The sequence below is a fragment of the Recurvomyces mirabilis genome (assembly GCF_035927965.1).
Source record: "Recurvomyces mirabilis strain CCFEE 5264 chromosome Unknown scaffold_6, whole genome shotgun sequence".
Classification (NCBI taxonomy): Eukaryota; Fungi; Ascomycota; class Dothideomycetes; order Mycosphaerellales; family Teratosphaeriaceae; genus Recurvomyces; species Recurvomyces mirabilis.
In genome coordinates, this window is record NW_027041940.1 from 204,022 (window position 1) to 228,406 (window position 24,385).

Here is a 24,385-nt window from a genome sequence, read left to right on the forward strand (position 1 = left end):
TCGCTTCTGTGACTCATACGGCAGGATGCCTGTCATGTCGTATATACCACATGGGTACTTGTTGGCACCGCCAGTACTCAGCTGCGGCGACATCCCGAATTCTCCCGACCATGCATTCTTCCGTCCTTGTTCGTTCGGTTCGCACAAGGCAGATTGCAAGACTTAGAGTTCCAGCTATTGATGTCTGAGCTCCATGATTCACGTGATGAGAGCCAAGGGGCCCAGAGATCTGCCCAGAGATCTGCCCTGACCTCCGCTTGAATTGGCATTCAGATCTGATCGGAATCCTCAGAACAACCGAGCAATCAATCCATCGATTGAAAAATAACGCATCACTCCAATGTATGGTCAGATCAAAGAGAGATGTTAAATGGAAGCTGGCGGTCCCCATGGCAAGTGAATTGGTCAGACTCTATCCATACCATCAACAGTGAGCCATCCACTCATCGCCAGGACATTCGCCTATACATGGTAGCAGTCTTGACAGCGTCTCAAGCACCCTCAATCTCCGCCTCCAACCCCTCAAAACTAACCTCCACCCCCGCCCTCTCATCCCCCATATTAGGCGTAGGCTTAGCAGCATAGACCCCAAGCTTCATCTCCACCCCATTCCCATCCTCCCCTTCATCCAAAAAAGCCCACTTGACCTCCCTCAAGGCCTGCCTCTCCCCACCAACAACAACATAAACCCACAACGTCGTCCCATCCCTCACAGCCTCGAATCTCGCAGTCCTCTGATCCCCCTCCTCACCCCCAGCCCCACGTGGCATAGGCGCCAAACTCCAATCAGAAAACCTATCGGTGCCTACGACACCTAAAGCGGGTTTACCCTCGAAAAGCTCGATCCCGGCTTTGATCCAGCGACATGCTTTATCTGGCTCCGATGAGGCTGTATTAGGGAATGAAATCAAGAGACCTCCCTGATCGAATTGGGTTTTCCAGGGGACGGTGACTGTGGTTGCCAGGCGTTTGAAGTTTTTCGAGGTCGTGGTTATGTAAATGTAGGGGGCGTTGAAGACGTCGCCGGCTGGGGTGGCGTCGCGGCGCCAGATGTCGGTTGTTGGGTAGGCGGTTATTTCCATGTTGGCCGAGGGTGAGGACGGGGCGGTGGCGCCGTTGGCTGCATGCCATTTGGGGGTGGACATGTTGGTTGATGTTATGGAGTTGTGTCCGGTCGAGATCTGGCTGTGTTCTACTCTCACTGCTGATCGGTCTGGATTCTTTTGATATGAGGAGAATGTATTGATGTCTATACTTTATACCTCATGAGTACACCTGGCGCCAAGGAGTAAGGCGATCACTGATCAAGCGGGAAGCCAGTTTTGGTTACGGGGCAGCATGCAGCTCCTCCACGCTTGCCGGTCTAGCATATACCGCATCGCTACGGCGGCAACGACTTACATGGCTGTACCGTCTGTACGTGCTGCGGATGGCACGTCTTTGATTCACGTGTCAAATGCGTGTAAGTGAATGGAAGAAAGGAGTCTCGCATCGATCAAAGTTAAGGTGACGCTCGTACAGCGGCAGAAGCGCCAAGCTTTCTGTTGTCCCTTCCAACGGGATTGTTTAGCGCGACTATAAAACGTAGCACACCTACTTTGGGCATATTATCACATGCTCATGTAGCAAGAAGCATTCTCTTGGACTATCAGCATCTGTACTGAAATCATGTCGAGATACAATCAGCACGAATCACCCATGGACTTTGAGTTCCAAAACGGTACAGGACCTTTAGATGCTCGTTCACCCTTCGCTCAGCTTAGCCAGAACTCGCAACGATTCCCACCAGGGCAGGGAAAGAAGCGTGCGTATCAAAGCAACAGTACGATGATGAGCGGACACGATATACTGATGGATGGAACAGGCACATACAGCGCTTTCGACTCGCCGGCCAAGGCAAATCCCAGCCATACACAATCCCCCTCCAAGCCTCTGCCAGCAGTACCGGCCTTCAACTCCATGTTCACCACCCCTCGCAAGCTGAACAACGACTACGACGACTCTTCTGCGGGAGAGACACCACGATCGCCAGAGCAGAACAACGACAGCGATGCTACACCAGACAATGCCAACTTACGAAGCGCCCTCTTACGATCGGAAGCCGCATCCATGCCAACACTACCAGGAGCAGAGAGCACATCGAGCCCGACGAAAGATCATGATCGACCACAAATGCAGAAGCGCGAGAGCTGGCTTTCATCTCAATTGATTCGGGCGAAGAACAAGTTCTCCAGCCCTGGCCGAGGCGAGATCGCACGAGTGGAGCACACAAGCAGTGGCATGGAGAAACGAGTAGAGAAGCGGCGCAAACGGGACATCAACCGCAAGGAAAGTCGAAGGAGAAGACATAGCATCTCGGACTCCGGAGACGACAGCGAACACCACCCGACCGCGCTCTCCAGCCCGCGCAAAACTAGCAGTCTCCTCCTCCTCCAACAACAACAACAACAACAACAACACCCATCCCACGAGCCCACCAAGCAACACTGGCTAAGCACCTTCTACACCTTCATCGAAACCCACCCCACAGTCCCGCACATCCTCTCCTGGTACGCCCAGCTCCTCTTCAACATCTTCCTCCTCTCCTGCTTCGCCTACGCCATCTACAGCGCCTGGTCCGCCTTCTCCTCCGACGTCGACAAGAAAGCCCACGAAGCCATGACCGAGATCATGGCCGAAATGGCCGTCTGCGCCCAACAATACACGGCCAATAAATGCGATCGCAGCACGCGTGTCCCCGCCATGGAGACCGTCTGCGAGAATTGGTCAAAATGCATGAATCGGGATCCAGCGAGTGTGGGCCGGGCGAGGGTGTCGGCGCATACGTTTGCGGAGATTTTCAATAGCTTTATGGAGCCTATAAGCTATAAGGCAATGGTTTTCACCTTCCTCCTTGTGTTTGGGTGTTTTGCTATCAGCAATTTCGCTTTGTACGTCAAGACGAGCGCACTATTCTCCTATTTTTGGAACGAACATCAAGCTGACTTTTGTTAATAACAGTGGACTCTTCCGCAAAACGGAGAGTGTGGGCGCTTTCCCCCCACAGCAGTATTATCAGCACCAGCCGCCGCCTCCTACTCCGCAGAGGCATTTCAGTGGGCAGGAAGGGCAGTTTTACGGGGGTACGCCGTGGCATCATCAGGTGCAGGGATTGGAGCCACAGGCTAGTGGTGCGTATGGGCAGATTGATGGGCGGGGGAGTCCGGTGAGGAGGATACAATTTTGAGGTTGATCTTGACGCTGGACTGGGCTCGGGTCCTGGTCTTGTTATGAATGAAGGGCATGATATGGCAGTATTGGGACGGATGGATTGTACAGCACGATTGCATACTATGGAGAGGCGTTTATGCTGAAGTCAGATGGGACGGGAATCTGTCCTTGTTGCTGTATGGAGATGCAGGCGATATTCGCATAGTATAGGATACACGGCTCATGACCACGAACTACCATCACTTTTAATGAATGAATTCGACACGTATTGTAGACTCGTCGCTCTCTCGATCATACTGAAGCTACATGTTCCTCCACTTTACGTCGCCTCACGGCCAAATAAACTTCTCCCAAGTCTGCGTCAACGCATAGTAAGCATGACTAGGGAGTCTGTCATTCGTCACGGCAATAGTTCGGTACAAAGTTCGACGAATCACGATCGAGGTAATTCGTGCCCTTGTGACAGGCGATCAGATACTCGGAATATCAGATTCATGTCAACGGGCCATAAAGAAGGCGCTTTCTACCCACTGTACTTTCATTCTTGCATCTTTCAGCCACTTACAGACCTCCAACCACCAACCCTTTCAAGCACGATATCGATCAAACCATCCATCAACAATACCAACGATCAACAATGGCTACAGCAGTCGTTCCCGCTACATGCTGTGGACGTGAAGGTGGCTGTATGTATCCTCTCGCCACCACATACTCAACACAAATGATGAGATCTCGACTGAGTAGCCTGCTAATCTGTATGATATGACCAGGCATCTGCGCAAAAGAAGCCACATGCTCTTGCGGCAAGAAATCCGCCATGCACTGCGACTGCGAGAAGGCGCAGACGGAGAATGCGTTGAAGGGGGCTAGGTGCTCGTGCAGTACGTCTTACCCACCGCTGCTCGATATCCACGAGCGCGATCATAATCTATTTAGTGTTTCCTAGGAAAGGAATGATGTTGATGATGTTCTTTCTTAGACCAACGTCCAGCCGGCGAATGCACCTGCAGTCGTTCGCAGCAGGAGAACTCGGCTCCGGCGGGAAAGACGTGTGCTTGTGGGAAGAGGTCGGCTGGTGCGTATCCCCTCTCTCTCTCCATCAATCATCCACGAAGTTTGGGAGTGCTGATGTTTTTGCTTCTGTAGATTCGTGCAGCTGTGCCGGCACTGAGACCGGCGACTCGTCGGCGTTGGAGACGGATTTCACTACCAAGGCTTCTGGTGCTTGATGGGGGTTGGGAGGTCGGGAACAGAGGCGAGATGTTATCATGGAGGTACATGACCAGCGATGACTTGACCATAGCTTTGGGGCTGGGGTGGTTCCAGTAGGGGGCGTTGCTGTAGTGAGACTGTCATCGGCTAAACATGAACAATGAAGTGCATGCCCTTGGGACCTGATAACCGCAGTTCACATTTTTCAATACATGAGCTCTTCATGAGATGACATTTACATAACGACGTGTCACAGTATTCACTCTTTGTTACCCTAGGTCCAAGGTACAAGTTGACCGCAATCCATCCTCCCTAGCAAGTTACTCACTGCACGAGCAGCTGCCCAAAGCCCATATACTCACACCCCATACCACCTAAAATATTCCCCCTCCCTCCTCGCCATCATCGTAGAAGTTCTCAGGATCAATAGCACGATCAAAGTCGCCGTAATCGTCCTCGCCCGCAAACTCCTCCCCATCGTCAGCATCGCCCGTCCAACCACCGGGAGCTGCATCACCATCGCCATCGCCATCGGACTGATATCCCTCCCCGTCAAACTCGTCTCCTAATTCACCTTGATACTCTTCTTCTTCTGGTGCGCCGGGATCAGCTTGCTCTTGGTCCTGATCCGGTGCTTGTGTAGGTGGTGGTGATATCGGATCGGTTTTGCGCTGGCCGGCAGTGCGAGCGGCGGGTGTAGCTGAAGGTGCAATTCCAGACACAGCTTGCGTGGTTTGTGGTGATTGTAGACCGAAGTGTACACTCCTAGCAGGCGGGGCGGGGGTAGCGGAGTCTCTTTCAGCACCTTCATAAACTGATGGCGTGGCGCTTGATTCTCTTCCGGGAGCCGCCACACTGCTCTCCCGACTCTGACTCTGGCTCGCAACAGACTCACTGCCATCGCTCTTCTTGTAGACTCTCGCCAAGCTCTCGTAGTCAATGTACTTCGAGAACCCTGGGCCAGCCCTCTTCTTCAGCATAGCACTGGTAGCATCAGCTGGAGTCTCGATAGGCGTGTCAGCCTCCTCCAACACACTGCCATCACCCACTCTGCCTCGCTTCTTCTTCGGACCAGTCTTCTTGCCACCACGTTTACCGCCGTTCTTGACTTTGTCGGCATTAGAGGCTTCGGCGAGTTTCTTGATCAGGTCCTTTTCGTGTTGAGCACGGAGCCAATCTTCGTTGTTGGCAACCCAGATCTGTTCTTTGATCTTCGATTCGGCAGGAGTCAGGAGGCAGTTCTCAACCTCAGGATCGTCGGCGAATTCCTCGGCGGTCAGGGGCCTCATATAATCTGCCACAGGATCCTCTGGGGGGACCCACGACACTCCCTCCGATGCACGGCGACCGTTCTCTGAGACTTCTTCTCTATCCAGCTGGAGATCCGCCGTCTCTCCAGCTTGAGGGAGGACCCTGGCTGCCTCTGCTTCCGCCTTGTCCTCTAGTTTCGCTTGTTCGGCGAGGTCGTACATTTTCCTCACGTACTCATCGTGAAGAGAAACATCAATCTCGTGGGTCAGTTCTTCCTCGATCGAGAGCTCATCCGGTGTTATCTCTACAGGCTCGGGCTTCTTCTTGCGAGGACGTCCACGGCGCTTTGGAGGAGGAGCAGTAGCAGCCTCCTCCTCTTCGGCGGCGGGCGTTGGCGTTCTGACAGGCAGAGCTGGTATGGCGAAGCCATCGGCATCATAACGAGGGACCTGTTCATTGGTGTCAGGCTCGGTGGTACGTTGTTTCTTGCGTGATGGTCCAGCTTCTGACGTCTCATTTGTGCTCTCAGGCACAGGTGTGCCAGCCTCACTGTCCTCGTCGTCCGGAATGACGATGAGCTCGCGCTCGGGAGTCTGCCCCTCAGCCACAGGCATGCCATTAGCTTCTCGAATGGCTCGATCCTCGTCTCGCTTCCTCTTCTGCGCCTCGACCTTGTCCTTCCTCAGCTCAGTGTAATGCAGAATAGGTGGATCTTCAGCATGCTTGAGCCTTGTTCCATATTCTCTAAACTGCTCCACAGTCAACGCTGAAGCCCTCGTACGCCGGAACTCCTCCACTCGCTTTGCAATAGTCACATCGCAGACTTTCGCCACGAAAACCACTTCCCTCACAGATCTCTTGAAGTTGTTCATCCTCGCGGCAAGGATGATACACGCTCCACACAACCCAGCAGGATGTCGTCCAGTCGTGATCCAATCTCGATTCATCCTCTTCAAGATCCTGACCGCGTCCGTCGCCACATCTCTCGTCTCAGGACCGAACTCAAGTTTGCGGCAGTACTTCCAAATAAGCGGCTCGATATCAACTTGATGTTGCACGCCCACATGCTCCTGATGATAATGCAACTTGTCACATAGAGCCTTGTACACCTCACCCAAACGAAAGACATTGATCTTGACCAGCTCTGCGATGTCCATGAGTAGAATACTGTTTCCAGCCTGACGCTTACAAGCAGTAAATAAGCAAGCAGCGACGACCTCATCAGTCCGGCGACCAGCACTAAAATTCAATCTCGCACTCGCAGCGATCAGAGCCTGAGCTTGGTCCGCCACATTCTGCGGAATGCCAAGACGTGGACAGAGAGCGGCCAGCGCCCGTCTGCCATTATTCTCGATCTCCTGCAGCCCATTCCTCTCTCCAGCTCCAATTCGACGTCCAGCAGTCCCAAGCGTATTCGCAAAGCGCGACCGCTCAGAAATGAAGCCTCCTTGGACAGTGGCGGCACCTCGAGAATCTTCTTCAAAAGTGACATCGGCGACGATATTCGACTCGCTGATTTGAGTACCGCAGTTGACACAGACTTTACTGCCGTCTTCGTCTGTGATGCTCGGTTCGTCGCAGCATTTTGCTTGCACTACGGCTTTTGCTTTTGGTTTGGGTCGGCCTGGAGCAGGTTTGTTGAGGGTGCCGAGACGACCAACTGGTCGACGAGGCGGAGCGACTGGTCCTACCATGACTCGTATTAATGACGGTTATGTGGCAATTGTGTAACGATGTGTTGCAAAGATCGTTGTTATGGATGTATGCACATGCTTGCAACGAAGGTGGCTGGGCTCCAAAACGACGTGATCGTTCAGAACGGTCGCAAAGTCCTCACGAAGGTCGCATTCCCGTCTGATCGATAAAGCTATTTGTCGTTTATGAGAGCGTCCGGTGTTACTGTCTGCAGGAAGTGAGCGATGCGAGGATTAGCCGGCATATACATTCAGTTTGTGAAAAGAGTGGGAGTCACGAAATCGCCGCGAATGAGTCGAGCAATTCTGGCCTTGACCCCGCGCGGAAACACTTCCGACCAGGGCTTGGCACTTCGCTTCGAACAGACTTCACTGACGACAAATTCTACTTTGGTATGAGTTAAAGCAATATACCAGATCATCAAGACGATACAGACACAGTCCGAAAGAGACCGCAATGACAGGTTCATCATCATTCGCTGTACAAAAATTCAACTATATCCACAGGGTATGCGAGAACAAATCAAGACAGAAGATCGCTCAACCCCTCCACCATTTTCCGTCAACTCCAGTCATCCCTTCAGCTTGCTTCTGATTCGCGGCATCGGATCAGTGCGATGACCAGGAATGAGTCAATGTATCTATTGCGGCCATGGCTGAGTCAAACGCTCCTCCATCGCCTTCATCAGTATAGGCGGTACCGCATCGTCTGTAGCTCTGATCGTGAGCCGGTACATCTGTTTTCATGGTTAGCTTGGGTACAAAACATCTAGCATCTTAAATCGTCCTCCCGACATGGTTCACTCACCTTATTCTCCGCATTCGGCTCCAACCTCAACAGACACCCAAACTTGCCCGCACCGGTATGCAACACCGTAGCACTAACGAAATTCCTCGGGTTCGGATCTACACCATCCAAAACACCCCACTTCAGGCCCTCGAGCACTCTCCTAGTATGATCGTAGCTTACATCGTGACCCTGGAAGATCCTCTGTGCTTCCCGCGGCGCACCACCGATTTGCTTCCAGCGCTTGAAGAAGTCGTCGGAGGATAGTGTGGCAGACTCCATATACTTGTTGAGTAGCACGGGCAACTGCAGCGTCAAAGCTTGCAGTGAGCCAGCGATATACGATATACGGATGGTAGGCGGTAGACTGAAGACACCTCGCGCCTCGAACATGATCATCTGTTGGCTTTGCGAACCAGGGTGGACCGTCGTATCGGGTATACTCTTGACGTCGGTCTTCAGCTGTTCTCCTGCTCGATTGTCTAGTGTGGTCGTGAATGACTGGATCGGAGCGGTCGACTTGTTTGTAAAGTAGAGGATGAGACATCCTACATCGGCGCGGTATTCGCTTCGGAGACCGACTTGCACTTGTGGGTCTTCATACAGTATCCCTGATGGTGCAAGTAGAAGGCGATTGTAGCCTTGCTCCCAATCAGGGGAGAGATGTAACGCGCTGGCGAGGTTTGGCATGCTGCTGCCGGTCGAGAGATCGAGGCCGGCTAATTCTTCTGTAGGCGACTTCACGGCACCACCATTTGTATAAGTGCCATTTCTCCCGTTCGTAGCTGCGGCCGCGCCGTTTGCGATAGCACCATTGATCGTCGCTGTAGCTGCTGGGCCACTGCCTGAGAAGTTTTGCTTGAGTGTTGCGCTTCGGTCTAGACCAGGTAGGCCGTCCTTGCCAGTCACGGACCATGTGCGCTTGTCGCCGATGGCATTCTGCTTCTTGTCCAGACGCGAAATCAGTGCTGAAGCACGTTCGGGAAATGGTGGCATCTCGTCTAGTACCGTGCGGAGCAGATCATCTGTTGGCATAGTGGCCATCGTAAGATACTCACATGCTCTTTGCTGCAGCTCGGAATCAAGACTGTGGCTGTATGTTTTGAACGCTTGCAATAATTGCGACTTAATCTCCGGGAACAAGTTGACGAACTTGACGAAAGCTGACAGGATCATTGCTCTTGTGTTGGGAGAGCATGAGTTGAACTTGCCCTGTAGTGCCATGAATTGCTCGATTGGACTGCAGCCTTTGCTGTCCGCTATGAGGTGTCCGAATTCGCCAAGTATGTAGCTGCCGATTTTTACCAATGTCTCGTGGCAGTGCTCTTGCTGGCAGTACTTCAGTGTCATCTGTGCTGCATAGATTTGCAGCTCGTCGTTGTTGGTAACAATCTGGATGATTCGTTGCCAGACTTCGTCACTGACATGATCTCCAGCCATTGCGATCAGTCGCATACTGATGTCGACATACCACTTGACATCTGTGGCGTACTTCTCCGTCAAGATTGCAATCTTGAGCACCATCTCTTCTCGGATTGCGTAGTCGGCCGTTTGGAGATACTTGAGCAACTCATGAACGATCTTCTCCGAGTTCGTGTTGTCGCACATGCTGTATAGTAGATCCAGACCTTGTCGTCTGACTGTTATGTCGCGGTCTCGAAGCGAAGCAATGATGATATCTTGGTGTTTCTTGATTGGGTCCAGTGTTTCTGCTCTTACAGCGAGATGTGTCATTGCTTCCAGCCCAAGATATCGTACGTTGGTCTCCCTAGAGCCGATGAACTTTCCGAGCTTCGAGGAGATCTGTACCATGAGATCATGCTCAGTGTCCAGATGAATGATCAAGTTGATAGCCTCGAATAGCACGGCATTCTGGGCGTTGTTCTGCTGCACATTCTTCGGCATCTCCATCGCGTTATCCAGCACTGCCTGCAACGAGTCGCGCATAAGCTGTCGGACATGTGAGTCCTCCGATGGCGAGAAGTACTGCATCAGTCGTAAGAGCTTGACTTGTAGCCACGGGCACGGCACTTTGTAGTAGACGTAATCGCCCATATACTCGTGATCAACCACAATCTTCCGTAACCGCACAGCAGCCTTTGTATATGCTCCTTTGTACGTCTCCGGGTCATCCTGCGCAAGAGCCATCACCAGGGAAGTGACAGACAACGCCACACCCATATCTGGATCGTCCATGATCGCGATGATTCGCTCGTTCCACTCTGGCTGAACAATACTCGGCACCTTGCGGTACAACCTCAGCATTGTCAACGCCGCCTTCTTCTTCACAAAAGGCTTTGAAGTGGGCGAGATCAGTAGTCGGTGGACATCTGCGCATAGTGCCTCGCCCATCTCCTTGCTACCCACATTGGCAATCGCATGCAAAGCCAGGCAATTGTTGAGCTCATTGTGATCCGCCAGATCCTTTCGTATGCTGTTCACAACCAGATGCAACAGCTCATGACTCTCATGCAAGAACAACGTCACAGCCAAATACCCAATCTGCTTCTCCGAGTATTTATTCGCCGAGATCAAGTTCACCGCCTCCAAGTGCCCAAAGTCGACGTTCCAGCCCAGTATGTAGATGTAGAGCAACTTACAAACATACTTCTTCTTGTCATAACCAGTCAGATTGCCCTGCTTGAACTTGTTCCGTATGTTCGCCAGTTCCTTGTTGATGCGTTTCTCTTCCAGTTCGCGGGCTCGAGCATTGCGTAGGTCTGCTATGAAGGATACCAGTCCTCGCATGCTGTTCTCCTTGCTCGAGCTGTTGCCGATGCCCCTGCTGAACATGGCGCTCGCGGCGGACGCCATGAGGCCAGGGCCCCTTGGCTAGCGAGGTCGTGGCAATACGATACTTGTGGCCCTCGCCGTGTTTCGAGTGGTCAGAGAGGCATCCGCTGGTGTCTTGTTTCTCAATCTTGGCCAATTCGAGGATTGCGGCACTTCGCGGGGTCGCTGATGGACGAGGTCGTGGTAAGCAAGAGGATAAGACACGTGATGTACACCAACCGGCGTCGATGTCTGCCAAGTAGCGTACTGAGGAAGTCGTAAATAATGGCTGGAAAGTAGCAAGATGATCTTCAGTAGTCGGTAGCGATAGCCACACAATTATTAATGTCGCAACGACATGGAGACATCAAGCTTTCGAGGCTCACATCGGCCACAGCTGCCGAAAGCTCTGGCCAACATGATCCCGAGACGGCGGATGCGGCTTACCGAGCAAGCCTCTCTAAACGTCTCCTCTCCTCAATGGTATCAAAGACACCAAGAAACAAGACAACTTCGTGTCGAGCTTGCATCGTTGCTTGATGACCAGGCGTAAAATATGGCAAGCAACGGTGATGGTACAGTGGCTGCAGACGCACTCAAGGTACAGATAGCATCAAGCTCAAGCTCAGGCCTGGCATCTGCCCATGCAATGGAACAACAAAGCGTGTCTTCAGGGCATGTCAATGGCACGGACGTAGCTACGAGAGACGACACGGGAAATACTGGAAGTGTGAACTCGGGCATCAATAGCATCGACGATGCCGCCACACCCACTGAGCAAAACCAAGGCTTGAATACTACAAGTCCAGCTGGCACAAATATCCCGATATTAACAAGTGCCAATAATAATAATACAATCACATTGCCGACAGGAGTCGCTTCCACCCCTGCAGCTCCTCTCATAACAGACACAGACCACAGTACAGCAACACCGACATCAGTCCCACGAGGAGGTCGCGGCGGTAGACCTCGAGGACGAGGTCGTGGGATATCCAGAGGCAGTATTCGACGCGGTGCCAGAGGCGGCAAGCGAAAGCGTGAAGACCAAGACGAAGCCGACTCCGAAAGCAGCGAAGAAATCTACACGCCAGCAGCCAAAATCACAAAATCCGGCCGTTCCATCCAGAAACCCTCATCCTACGTCCCACCACCGGAACCATCGCCAGTCTCTGGGGTCAAGAAGAAACGGACCTACCGCCGGAATCCGGAATCAGCCGTCTGCAAGATGTGCTTGCGTGGTACTAGTCCTGCCAGCAATATGATCGTCTTTTGTGATGGCTGCAATACTCCGTATCATCGCTACTGTCATCATCCGCCCATTCATCAGTCTGTGGTGGATGAGGTGGATAAGGAGTGGTATTGTAAACAGTGTGAGAGTGAGAGGGTTGTGCCGGTGCCGGAGGCTGAGGTAGCAGATTTTATTGCTGCTGGAGGCGCATCGGCTGAACAGGTATGGTTCTCGACATTTTGAATTAACTGAAACACTGACCATAAGCACAGCGGCAACGATACTTCGCAAGCTTACCACCTGGCATGCTTATCACCCTGCTCACCAAGGCGACAACGCTAAAGCCAGATCTACCAGTTTTCGCGCCAGACTTTCAGGCTAGACTGTCCGTTTCCACAACGGTGGAGCAGGCGGCTGCAAACGGACACACGGGAACCACGAGTGTGATACCTACTCAACAGCTACCTGATGCGGTACTTGGTGCAAGTTCAGATATGATCAAGGCTTCGATTCCTTCCACTACCATGGCCAAGACTGCCGGTGCTGCTTTCCCGGGCCAGAATTCAGCTATGGAGGACGAAGTCGTGCCCGCTGAGCATCCACCAACTTATCCTAGACCTGGCTATGGCTTGATGCAGACTCTACCGCCTGAGCAGGAAGATCTTGAGTATTTGGTTGACGATGATGACAAGTCTGGTGCATTCACGCATTTGTACCGGTGAGCCAAGATGCAGTTTCAGTCAACATGCCACGTATGATTGGATCAGTGCTGGCCTGAAGGCATCAAGCTCTCGTCGATGCATTCTCGTGGAACTGCGATGATTTCCAAACGGACGCGCGATTCCCACGAGGGCACGTGGGTGAGGTGCCCACCGTAAAGTACAGCAGACTCGAAGACATCTGCAGCATTGTCAACGAGTTGGAATGCGGGCTCTGCCTCCCATGTATTGCTCATGGCACAGCTGACTGAGAGTGCGGTCATGTCGAAGTGCTTGAGCACAATGCCTTCAGAGCCACGAAGCCTACATGTACGATCGTCAAGGGGAGTATGAAAAGGCGGTGCGAGGAAGAGTGCACGCACGATGCATCTCTGCTGTCGCGTTGCAAGCAGAACGTACAGCCGTCTACGACCATAGGCTCCAAAAGCTTTTCGGTACCTAGCCTTCGCCTGTCGGGGAAGCGCTCTCTGTTGCTCAACAAAGTAGAGGCATGCAGATTGATGCAAAGTTGTGTTACACACTGTATGCAGCTTTACGCCTGCACAACATATCCGCAAACGCTCGCTCGAACGCCAATCACAAATGCCAAAACTCACCTTTGACCTTGCTCCCCAAATCTTCTCCCCATCCTAGCCAGGTCCACAACACTTGCCGACTTCGCCTGAGTGCACTATGATACTACCGCACAACCTGTATACTCCCCCTCGGAGCAGCAGAAGGCCCCTGCGCAGTAGCATGTTCCTTCACACCCGGCTGCGTCCCCAACACCCGTCTTAACTCCCTGCACGCCCTCAAATAATGCTCCCTTACCCCTGGTGTCGGCTTCAAAGGATTCGGCGCTTTGTCCCACCCATGCGGCTCCCCCTCAATCATCCTATACACCACATTCTTATTCAACGGCGGACTCCTCAGCCGATCTCGGAAAGCTTCACCTTCGTCGAGAAGCATGTCCACTTCGCAGCAGTACATTATTATCTCCTGCGGAAGACCGTGTTGGAGTAGTGAGGTAGGCGCTACGCCCGGGCTGAGGTAAGGGGAGTCCAGGTTTACGCTTTTGGGTGGGTGGAGGTACGATTCGTCGAAGAGATTTGTGAAGATTGCGGGGAGTTCGTGATCCTTGCGGACTTGCGTGGCGCGGCGTTCTTCCCGCGTGCGGGTGTAGTCTAGGCTGGGGTACCAGGGGACGATACAGCGGATTTTCGCCTCCGAAACAGGTTTTGACTTGGCTGTTGCTGTTGCCGTCGTCTTGGGAGATGGAGATGAAAGGGTTGGTGCGGGTGAGTTCGGGTCGATGTGCTCGACCAGGCCGCCGCCAGGCGGGACTTGTGTTGAGCCGCTGGAGGAGGGTGATGAATCTGAGGGCGGTGACATTGGGCGGGGAGAACGCGCTGGTGCTTGGGGATCTTGTTCGTCGTCGTCGGATTCCTCGAAACCGTTTTGGTGTTGGTAAAGGCGAAGAGGTACGGTGACTGCCATATTGCCACCAGAAGAGAAACCCGATAGAGCAATCTTCTCGCGATCTATGCCCAACTCAGCCGCGTGCTCGTGTACCCACAAGACTGCATCCACACCGTCCTCTACCGCCGTTGGAAAAGGATGTTCAGGCGCTCGGCGGTAGTCGACTGCTATCACTACAGCATTACACTCATCCACCACCGTCCCACACCACCTCGCATCATCCGTGCTTGTTCCGATAGTGAAACCTCCCCCGTGAAAATTAATGACAACAGGATATCCACCCCACCGTCTGACATTCATCCTTCTCCGCCGTAGATTCTGGCCGAAATCACCAAGCGCCGTACTCACCCTCCGATTCTTGTTCTTGATTGCGACCCCGTCCTCCTCCTCATCCTCCTCAATCAACGCCTCCTCCGCGAACTGAGCCTCAGGCTTCCCCTCCCATAATCGCTTCTGCGTCACCCAATCCTTCGGTACATAGAACTGCAGCGGTATCACACCTTTCTGCCCACTTATCGTCGCCGGGATGCTCTTGGAGAAATTCGGCTTCGGCGGCTTTGGATTGGCGAATTTGTGCAAGAACATGCCTATTCCCATTAGGACCCGCCAGAAGACTGCTTGCATATGGAGCATCCATCGGGGTCGAGGATTGTAATCAGGCTTGAAGTGCATTGATTTGCGACGGTCCTGGCGGGTCATGGCTTTGGGCAGGTTTGGTAGGAAGGACTTCCGTCGGGTCTGATCGTGTGCGTCTGCCATTGTGGCTGAAGAATGATTTAATGTTATGTACAGTAGTCAATGGAAGGCGGGCCGGTCATGGGTTGTGGTTTCCAGCAGATATAGGTAGCATCCTGCGCTGGCAATATGGAGTCTGACAGGGTGTTTGTAAGGAAAACCAGTAGCTGCGCACCGTATAGTGCTATGTGTGATTGACCGAGAATTATTCAGAGTTTAAATTCGCTATACCGTAGTACGTACTCGTACTGTAACTGCTCCACGTGCACGGTATCGCGTGGCCGCGGCCCCAGAAACGCCAATGCGTGGCCGCTAATCTATATAAATGCGCCATGACGTAAGCGGCTAACATGGGTCTCGACCTCGGTTCTGTATAAGTGAGGTACCCTCATATCACACCACCAGAACGGTGGCCCCATCATGCCACCGAAATCAGAAGGGCATATTGGACCTACCTGTATCCAGCCCTCTTCTCGTCGCCCTGTGGGTTTGGTCGAGCCAACAGGCACGACACCTTAAGGGATTCACTCTACCAGATAGACAATGTTGAAGTGACGAAGAGCATAAGAAGGCTGAATACCACAGGACTTGTCTTGTAGGTCGAGTGGGGTCGCGAGTGTGTGAGCCATCCTGTTGTATGGCCTGATCCATTGGCATTCGAACCGTATCGACTAGTGTAACGTGCATACATACCTTCGCTCAGTCGAGCGGCTCAATGGGACCACGATCTTGTCTACTATCCCGTTCTGCCACCGTCACCACCCTTGACTAACAATACCGACAGGACCAGCTTCGTAGTCCGCCGCGACAGTATACACGTACCTCAAGATGGCCCCACCATATCTCCAGTTCCTCTGGGACACTCTCGCCTGCGTACTAGGAGTCTTCTTTGGCAACCTCCTGCCCAAGCTACACGTCCCAACCAAAGATCTCACAGGCAAGACGGCCATAGTCACAGGAGCCAACAGTGGGATCGGCTACCAACTGGCTCTAGACCTCGCCACACAGGGCGCCACTGTATTCCTGGCATGTCGAAACCTCACCAAGGCCGAGGAGGCTAGACAGAACATCGTTGACACTATCGTCTCATCTTCGAAAGCTGGCTTGGGAAGTCGTGCACAACTTATGGAAAAGGTGATAGTCATAGAACTCGACACGAGCCTCCTCTCCTCCGTCCGCGCCTTCGCCCAAACATGGCAGACTCGATACAAGGATCGCAAAATCAATATCCTCCTCCACAACGCCGGCATGACTTCTACCACGCATAGCGGAGCTGTAACTTCCGAAGGACTGGGCACAATCTACACCACAAACTTCCTCAGCGCATTCTTGCTCACCGCCTTACTAGAGGACAACCTCGCACCAGATGCCCGCGTGATTCTGACTTCGAGCGTGGCACAGTCCTTCGGGAATCTGAACCATATCTTGAAGGACCCCCGAGGCGTACACCCACCCGGAACAAAAATCCCAGATAGTGGCCCCTACGCTGACACGAAGTTGATGCAAATAGCCTTCGCTCACCTCCTGCAAGAACGCTGGAATCGCCACCCCAACCCGAACACCAGCCCGCACCATCGGACCATCAATGCGTTCGGCCCAGGATACACATATACTCCCATCTTCGACAAGATCGCCGCGCTGCCCATATACGTCGACCCCGTATTTTGGCTCGTCAAAGCTGGGACGATTATGGCTACGCCTGTGGAGCAGGGAGCGGCTACGGGGTTGTGGTTGGCTACGTGTGATGATGTGGAGGTTTTGGCTGGAGGAGGCTTTTGGGACCGTATGGTTAAGCGGATGAGTCTTGTGGATGTTGTGAGTGGGGAGACGCTTGAGAAGGTGTGGGCTTGCTGGGAGAGGGATGGGGATGTGGTGTGGAAGTGATGTATGTGTCTCATGTCTTTGCCATCTTGATTTAGAGTGTCTCGCCCTTTCTAGCAGTCATAGTATCGTTTGCGTTGTCCTCTGGTGGAGGGTTGCACCCCATCTCATATCGGAATATCGGCTCCGCAGCTCTCTTGCGTCACGCGCGTCGCGCGATGCCAGCGTCAGCTTCCCTATCTCCACTCCCTTGACTTGTGCATACTCGTCAGACCGGTGGTCGTCTTCCTGCCAAATCGACCGCATCGGCCTTTTTGGCGGAGTGCCTCATTAAGCTGGGGCATAGTATACCGGCTCGCGCATATCCTCGTCACTCGTAGGAGATGGACACAGATCCCCCACATTGCCGCCTTCACCATACCAGTCACCAGTCGTACCCTGCATCGTCACAACTCGACAAAGGGATCTCGCCGTACGAGCTCCTTGATCTCAGTCACGTGCTCGCATCTCCCTTGGCATTTGTCCTCCCTGGCGCAAAGCAAACAGATCCCGTAGATGCGATTGCTGACACCTTTACACATCGCCTGGAACTACGCCGGAATGATCGATGGCGAATTGTGATGCCTGCAAGCATGGTCCTCTCCGATCTCAATAGACGGCAAGCTGTTAATTTTGCGAAGAATATTGCGGAGCTACGTATCTGGCCAGGGCGGAGGCCAGACCGTACACTTGAGGTAGACGAGGAGCATCATAACGAGGCTTGACGACGCGGCGCGAGACGTGCAACCCGAAACGACACATTTGCCGTTACTACGCTGGCCGATGGTATTGATCAGCATGTCTCGAGCTGCACTTCTCTGCTCTTCTAGCCCGACTAGAGTACGCACGTCAGCATCATACTTGGTATCTTGCCAGTAACACAGACTGAGTAATACTTACGAATGACAATGGGCGGCAGGTTCACGAACTCTTATGATCCATCATCGTAGAGATTGGTTTGGTGTCCAGAAGTACGAGCCAACCGGTGAAGGGCGCAAGAATCTCCCTGTGACGAAGCAGATATGCCGCAGACGCGACAGCACCCAAATCGTGCGAGACATTCACCATTGAGAAGCTTGAGATATTGTTGACTTTCCTCCTGAGCAAAGCTTCTGTCGCCGGTGACTTTGTCTCCGCACAATCCCACTTATCAGCCGCAACTGCCAATCGACAAAGGTCCGTCGTGGCGAAACTCGGAGCCGCAGGTTGCTGGAAGTGCATCAGAGTGAGTAGCATATTCGTCGGACCGAAGTCGTCGTCCACCAATTGGATGATCTTGGGCTGTTCTGAGCTGCGCGTTGCCTGTCCTTCGAAGAATTTTGGTCCAAGCATGCTTTTGATGACAAGAGAAGCCATGGACAGGATAGCAGAAGTTGCGCGGATTGTGCTCCCGGTCTCGAAGCTCAAGACGACGTCGCCATCGCCTGCGAGTTCGATGTTCTCTACGTTAGATTCCGCTACAGGAGACGCTGTGCCGGACGCCATATCGTAAGTCTTGTAAGCGAGATGCGAGACTGCCGAAATTGATTGTAGGTCAACGAAGTAAGCTTTGATCAGACTAGCAAACAGACATTAGGGTCACGCACGCTAGTGCAGCTGCAAACGGACCTCGTCTTGGGAATGCCCAACCGGTGTGCAATACTGTTGAAACCACATATAGTAAACGCCACAGCACCATCGCTAACATGCACAAACCTCCCACAAAGTATCCGGTCTCAAGTAAACACATTCCCCAAATTATGCTCCCTCAAATACTCCCCGCCCTTCTCCATCCACTCCTGCCTCGTCACAAACTCCCTTCTCGACTCCGCCCTACCTGCCCACCCCGCCGCACCCCTCCAAGCATCCAGCACCGGATCCCTCGCAGTCCTAACCCTCACTTGTGCCTCATACGGCAAGACAGCCTCAAGCTCACTCCTCAGCCTCTCCTCAAATCCCCTGAAAAGCGCATACCCGCCCGTAACAAAGACATCCTCGAGCATAGCATCCCGTGCCGCATGCCCCGAAAGCCGATCCATCATGATCCCCTCCGCCAACTCCACGATCCCGGCTTGATCCACCCCAGCAATCGAAGGCTGGAATAGCACTTCCGGAACCCGGATCCTCTCGACGTTAAGATGGAACTGCGCGCTCTCCTTCGCACTCTCCTGATCAAAGGCGTACGGGCCTCGGGCAAAAGCATGATATAGACTCTTCGTCCAATCGCGCTGGGCCTCCTGCGTACTCTGTTCAGTAAAGTCGGGGTCGAATTGGAGTAATTGTGCTTCAATAGTCTTGAGCTGCGCCCCGAGATCCTCCTCCTCGTCGTCCTCGTCTTCGTCGTTGCGACCGGCTTGGATTTCGCGGTAGATACCCCAGTCTGCGTCGTCGGCGCCGAAACCATCATCGTCCTTGTCGTTGCGGCGGCGCTTTTTGCCGTTTGGGTTGTCGGAGGCGAGGTTGGCGATGTGTTTCATGCGCATTTGACTGGCTTGGGATTTGCGATTGCCCAAATCTGCTTTTAGCCTGTCGCGGTCTCGGATTCGTTGGACAACTGTTTGACGTTCCGCACGTCGATCGCCGACCCAGCTTTCGAAGTCTCGTTCTCGGTAGGCGTCGTCTTGTCGCTGGACCTCCGCCTGACGTGCCTTCTCCGCCTCCTTCTCCGCCTTTGCTCGGGCTCGTGCATCATGGTTGGCTTTTAGTAGACGCTGTGCTCTCTTCGCTTTGATGCTCTCCTCGTCGAGTTCTTCATCCGGTATGCCCAACAGCGGATATGTAGGCTCCTCCTTAATCTCCTCTTCCAGGTCTCCTACATCCTTGTTGCGCTGCTTGCGAATCGTCTTCTCCATCTCCTTGATCTTCCTATCCAGTGTTGCCTCATCCTTGAACTCCTCCTCATCCAACATCTCCCTCGCCGACTTCTTGGTTGGCGCATCTTGCACTCTGACCAGGACATCCTTCAAATACTCCATCTCCTGCTCCTTCTTGATCAATTTATCCAACCTCATCTTCGCCGCCTGCTCCTGCAACCTCCTTCCACTCTCCCTCTTCCTCTCCTCCGCAAGCCTCACCTCCTCCTCTGTCTTTCGCACAACCTCCTTCTCCTGAAAAGGCAACTGCACCAACTGATCCCTATCCTCCAACCCACTCCACTCTAACATCCGCGTAGCCTCTCCTCGATAATCCTGAGTAACATAACAATGCTCCCGCACCAGCTCCTCAATCTGCGTATCCATGACTTTACTGCTAGTAATCAGGCCTGGATACTTCGTCTTCAACAACCGCGTCAGGAACTCCACACACTGCGCTCGTCCCCAATCCAATCTTGTCGCCTGACTGATCAAAGGCTGTCGGTCCACGACTGGAATGAGGTGGGTGCTCATATGCGCACTACTAACCACCAATCCCGTCCTCCCACCATTGAAATCATAACTAAACAGACTGTCCACCCCATAAGCTACAGCCGGCACGTTATACAACTCATACAGAATCTCACTCATCACCTTCCTCGTGTACGTCGTATTAGCCAACGGCTCTGTCATCACAATCGGTCGGTCCACCCCACCACCACCACCCACCGCCCCTTGCCCATCAACCCCCATCTTCATGAAGATGTAATCCAAACACCCCTCCTGCACATCCCAATTATTGACAATATTGGTCCCTGGCTCATAGATACTCTTCGCTTGCCCTCTCGCCGTCCCATCAAAGTAGATCTCGCTTCCAATGAACATCAGCTTGCGATTGAGTTTGCGGTCGGTGTAGCGCGCCATGAGAGGTGGGAATCGGAGGCGTGGAAGAGCATCTGTTTGCCAGCCGGCGCGGATGGAGGAAGAGCCATTGTCGATTATTATCGCTGTGTCGGGGGTGGAGTGGTGGTAGGAGGTGGTGTCGGTGGGGAGTTGACCCTGGTAGGGGGGGTCGGCGAGCGCGAAGGTGGTGGTGGGCGGTGGTCTGGGGGTGTTGCGGCCGGAGTCGGCGTGGATGGGGATGGTGTAGTGAGGCATGTCCGCTCGGTGGGTGGTGAGGTTGTGTTTATGGCATTGTGTGTGGTGAGAGAGTATAGAATCAAGTTGGACGATATGGCTCTAGGAATAAGGTGTTGGAACGCACGGACTAAAAACGCGAAGTCACGTGTCAGAGCTTCAGGACTGACGATAAAGTATATACAACGTGTGGACTAGCCAACTCAACTCGCCTTGTCAAAAGGTGGACTACTCTCCACGGCAATACCATATGCCACCTTCCCACGAATCGCCAATGTGCCAGCCAAAAGGGTCTCCAAGCCAAAAGGGTATCCAAACCAAAAACACAACCCCAAACATAAGAATCACCCACTCACTCACTCCTCCCCACCCTCAATCCTAACATAAGTACTCTTCCGATTCTTCACCTGCGCCGCTGTAAGATCCACCACGCGTGGTCGCAGCGGCTGCTTACTCTCATGCGCCCTCTCCACCACCCTCCTCGCTCGACTCACACTAACTTGTCTCGCCACCGAGACCTGCACGATCTGCCTTTCCAGATCCCCTGGAGACTTAATCCGGGGATATGCGGCGCTGATGTGCTGGGGTTTCTTTGCTCTGGAATTGTCTGAAGAGGCGGGGCTGAGGTCCATGGCTTTTGGGTTGCTGTTGTTGCTGTGGGTGAGGAGGTCCCAGGTTGTGCCGGTTCCGCTGGGTTGGTGTCGGACGGTCGGCATGGGGTCGTGGAGCAGGACTGTTATGCCATCGTGCTCGGCCATTGTGGTGGCTACACTCGTCGGTGTAGGTGGCAGTGAATTCTCGCCATATATCGGAGAGTCGGGAGTGGCCTCAGAATCTGAACTGGTAACAGTCGCCGTCTTTGGTCGCGAGAAGTTGGGTGCCACTGGCGACACACCCGGAGGTGCAGTCTTGGACCGTGTAAGTGGACGTGGACGATAAATATCCACGGATTTCGCTTCTTGTGGCTTTGCATCTGGCTTCGAGCCTGTGCGGATGGCCAGAGACGGCACGCGATTCAGGTGAGGAGACGTGACACTCCTTTGCGGCACGCTACCCATAGGCACATCTCGGCTGGCCGTGGTCCCAATCTGCTCAATCTCTGGCGTTGCAGGCAGCTCCTTTTTGAAAGAGCTCTTCTGCACTTTCCTTGCCTTCGATTGTCTCCTCTCCAATATACTCTGCCGCCGGGGCTCAAGCAGCTTTTCGAACATTACGCTGTACCTCTCCATACCACCATCGGGGATATCTGTATCCAGCTTCGGCGTACGGGGATTGCCATAGGTTGTGCTTTGCGTTGGTCTGCTTGCAGATTTCAGCATAGGCTTTCTGCTGATAGAGGTGTCCTTTGGTTGATCAGGGGTGTCCGTGTCGCGTATGACCTCCATTGGGTTCGCTCGCGCGGTTGGCATATGCTCGCGTCCTAGCCTCGAGGGTGACCGTGCCATCTTAGCTTCAATGTTTGGCATAAAAGACTTCCTATCTGCTTCTGCTCGCGCCTCAAATCGTGCAATACCTCGAGTGATAGATGGTGTTCGTGAATGGTGAGATGAGATTGAATTTGGCGACCGTATGGCTCCATCTAGCGAGGGGTTTGGCGTCTCGACCAAAGGTCGGGCAACACCTGCAGCAGCTGGAGCACGCCGAGCGAACTCCTGTGCTGCTGGTGACAGTGTAGGTTGCTGCTGTGCTTGCACATTGTAGAACGGGTCCGGTACCGCCGGCTTGGCGGCCTTGCGCCCAAAGAGACCACCCAGCGTCTTCCATCCGGACTTCTTCTTTCGTATATTGCCTGGTATGCCTATGGAGTCTTGCATCATCGGGGCAGCAGAAGTATTCGCTCGTCCAACCAACGCCGGACGGTGCTCAGGCACTCCAACATGCCCAGCTGTGTATGATCGTTGCCAAGTAGGCGGCATCTGTGACGGCGACCCAAAAGCGACACCTATCGGCGTTGCTCGTCCTGATGATCCCGCGGCGGGAGATGCACTGTACATCGTGTGCTTTGCAGATTGTGGTGGCAGTCGTGGTGATGGTGTAGGAAAGTTGTATATATCGCCACCAGACTGAATAGCAATAGTCTCATTTTCGACCCCGAGGAACCCAGCACGATACGGCATGACAGGCTCCTCCTCCGAGATACGATTAGCAGTACGTGGTCGATCAACAGTCGAAGCCTTCCGAGGCGCATCTACAGACTTGGCACGACCAAAGATCGAAGATCTACGCTCGAATCTGCTTGCACGGCGGTCCTTCTTGGCTTCGGGGTCGACGGGATGATGAGTGGGTAAGGCTGGCAGCGCTGTAACAATTGCATCAGGCGCCTGCACCTGTGCTTGCACTTCTGGCACTTCCTGTGGTATGTTCGCCTTGCTGACAGTCCCGACCATCTGCGACTTCGAACGTTTGAGGAAGGGCATAGTGTGGAGACTTGGCGCCCAATGGGCAGGCTGGTAATATTATTCGAGAAGAACGACAATACGCAGCTGCGAGCGTGCAGTATGCGTGACTTCGGGTCTCAACGTGCGCGTCCGGGTCCTGGTAGGATAATGGCAGACACTTCGAGCGGTTCTTCCTGTCAGTGGTCGCGAGTTCGTGAAAGTCGTAATGACAGTCACAACTCGCTGTCTGTGTGAAATGCTGAAACGCTCGGTAATGGAAAGTGGCCAAGAAGAGCGATGGTGATAAGAATGCGTGAAAGAGCAGTAAGGACAGACGTGATCAGCTGAGGATGGGTCAGACAGCAGTGGAAAACAAGACGAAGACGACCAAAGGTGCACATCCATGGACCATGGCTGACGTCCACCTTCCAGCAAAGTCTCCTCTTGGCACACCTCTCTCGCTACCCGGCACGGAAGATGAAGAAGGATGGCGACCTGCCTGAAAAGCCGCGTGGGAACGCAGCTGTCCGTCGAATTGATAGAGTGCTCATCCTGATGCGGACCGGGAATCTCACCGCCAGCAATCAAAAGTCGCGTGAGCTGATTTCGCCATACGAGTTTCGGCACGCAAAAGACATGGGTGTGAGCTGTGCGAAGAAAACCTGGCTCCGCAGCGTCGACAGGGTGGTGATTGCGAGCAATATGAGTTGCAGCAAATCATGGATGAGTTAGTGGTCGGAAGCGTGTTTCATAAAGGATGCAGGGCTGCCACTAACGGCAAGCCGAGACGAGACGGGCGCCACATCCAGCATGAGCGCGCTCGGACGTACTAAGCTCGAGCAATCCGAATCGTGGGTAAAATCTGATACAGAAGCATCCTGCTCATTACTTGATGGATGGCCGAGGAGAACAGTAGGATATCGACTGCTTCTGTGGGCAGCGGTGCAATGCTTCTAGGACACTACCAACTCCATGGATTGGTCAGGTTGGCAATTGTTATGATACTTCCATAGGAACGTTCCAGAGGCCAAGACGGAGGACAATAAAGGTGTATGATCATCCGCAAGGTCGTCATTGAGAGTTCGACCATGATTTCGATCATACAATGAGTTT

General features: G+C 53.4%; 9 protein-coding genes across 9 annotated transcripts; 3 read left to right on the forward strand and 6 right to left on the reverse strand.

Moving 5' to 3' along the window:
* Window positions 1–491: 491 nt before the first annotated feature.
* LTS14_002853 (uncharacterized protein) lies at window positions 492–1,145 on the reverse strand (the record flags this gene model as incomplete). Its single annotated transcript, XM_064835558.1, has 1 exon — window positions 492–1,145. One exon carries the CDS (start codon window positions 1,143–1,145, stop codon window positions 492–494), a length of 654 nt encoding a protein of 217 aa, XP_064696608.1.
* A 523-nt stretch (window positions 1,146–1,668) lies between these two features.
* LTS14_002854 (uncharacterized protein) lies at window positions 1,669–3,226 on the forward strand (the record flags this gene model as incomplete). The annotated part of the gene is made up of 3 exons (XM_064835559.1): window positions 1,669–1,804; window positions 1,865–2,930; window positions 3,001–3,226. 3 exons carry the CDS (start codon window positions 1,669–1,671, stop codon window positions 3,224–3,226), a joined length of 1,428 nt encoding a protein of 475 aa, XP_064696609.1.
* Window positions 3,227–4,796: 1,570 nt separating this feature from the next.
* On the reverse strand, window positions 4,797–7,367 carry BRF1 (transcription factor TFIIIB subunit brf1; the record flags this gene model as incomplete). Its single annotated transcript, XM_064835560.1, has 1 exon — window positions 4,797–7,367. The coding sequence occupies one exon, from the start codon at window positions 7,365–7,367 to the stop codon at window positions 4,797–4,799; it is 2,571 nt and encodes an 856-aa protein (XP_064696610.1).
* A 641-nt stretch (window positions 7,368–8,008) lies between these two features.
* Window positions 8,009–10,968, reverse strand: LTS14_002856 (uncharacterized protein; the record flags this gene model as incomplete). The annotated part of the gene is made up of 2 exons (XM_064835561.1): window positions 8,009–8,104; window positions 8,176–10,968. The coding sequence occupies 2 exons, from the start codon at window positions 10,966–10,968 to the stop codon at window positions 8,009–8,011; spliced, it is 2,889 nt and encodes a 962-aa protein (XP_064696611.1).
* A 514-nt stretch (window positions 10,969–11,482) lies between these two features.
* On the forward strand, window positions 11,483–12,876 carry LTS14_002857 (uncharacterized protein; the record flags this gene model as incomplete). Its single annotated transcript, XM_064835562.1, has 2 exons — window positions 11,483–12,376; window positions 12,427–12,876. 2 exons carry the CDS (start codon window positions 11,483–11,485, stop codon window positions 12,874–12,876), a joined length of 1,344 nt encoding a protein of 447 aa, XP_064696612.1.
* Window positions 12,877–13,551: 675 nt separating this feature from the next.
* On the reverse strand, window positions 13,552–15,090 carry LTS14_002858 (uncharacterized protein; the record flags this gene model as incomplete). The annotated part of the gene is made up of 1 exon (XM_064835563.1): window positions 13,552–15,090. One exon carries the CDS (start codon window positions 15,088–15,090, stop codon window positions 13,552–13,554), a length of 1,539 nt encoding a protein of 512 aa, XP_064696613.1.
* An 804-nt stretch (window positions 15,091–15,894) lies between these two features.
* LTS14_002859 (uncharacterized protein) lies at window positions 15,895–16,950 on the forward strand (the record flags this gene model as incomplete). Its single annotated transcript, XM_064835564.1, has 1 exon — window positions 15,895–16,950. One exon carries the CDS (start codon window positions 15,895–15,897, stop codon window positions 16,948–16,950), a length of 1,056 nt encoding a protein of 351 aa, XP_064696614.1.
* Window positions 16,951–17,579: 629 nt separating this feature from the next.
* Window positions 17,580–18,411, reverse strand: LTS14_002860 (uncharacterized protein; the record flags this gene model as incomplete). The annotated part of the gene is made up of 2 exons (XM_064835565.1): window positions 17,580–17,761; window positions 17,856–18,411. The coding sequence occupies 2 exons, from the start codon at window positions 18,409–18,411 to the stop codon at window positions 17,580–17,582; spliced, it is 738 nt and encodes a 245-aa protein (XP_064696615.1).
* Window positions 18,412–18,641: 230 nt separating this feature from the next.
* On the reverse strand, window positions 18,642–23,311 carry ARP5 (Nuclear actin-protein involved in chromatin remodeling; the record flags this gene model as incomplete). Its single annotated transcript, XM_064835566.1, has 2 exons — window positions 18,642–20,996; window positions 21,389–23,311. 2 exons carry the CDS (start codon window positions 23,309–23,311, stop codon window positions 18,642–18,644), a joined length of 4,278 nt encoding a protein of 1,425 aa, XP_064696616.1.
* Window positions 23,312–24,385: the final 1,074 nt, after the last annotated feature.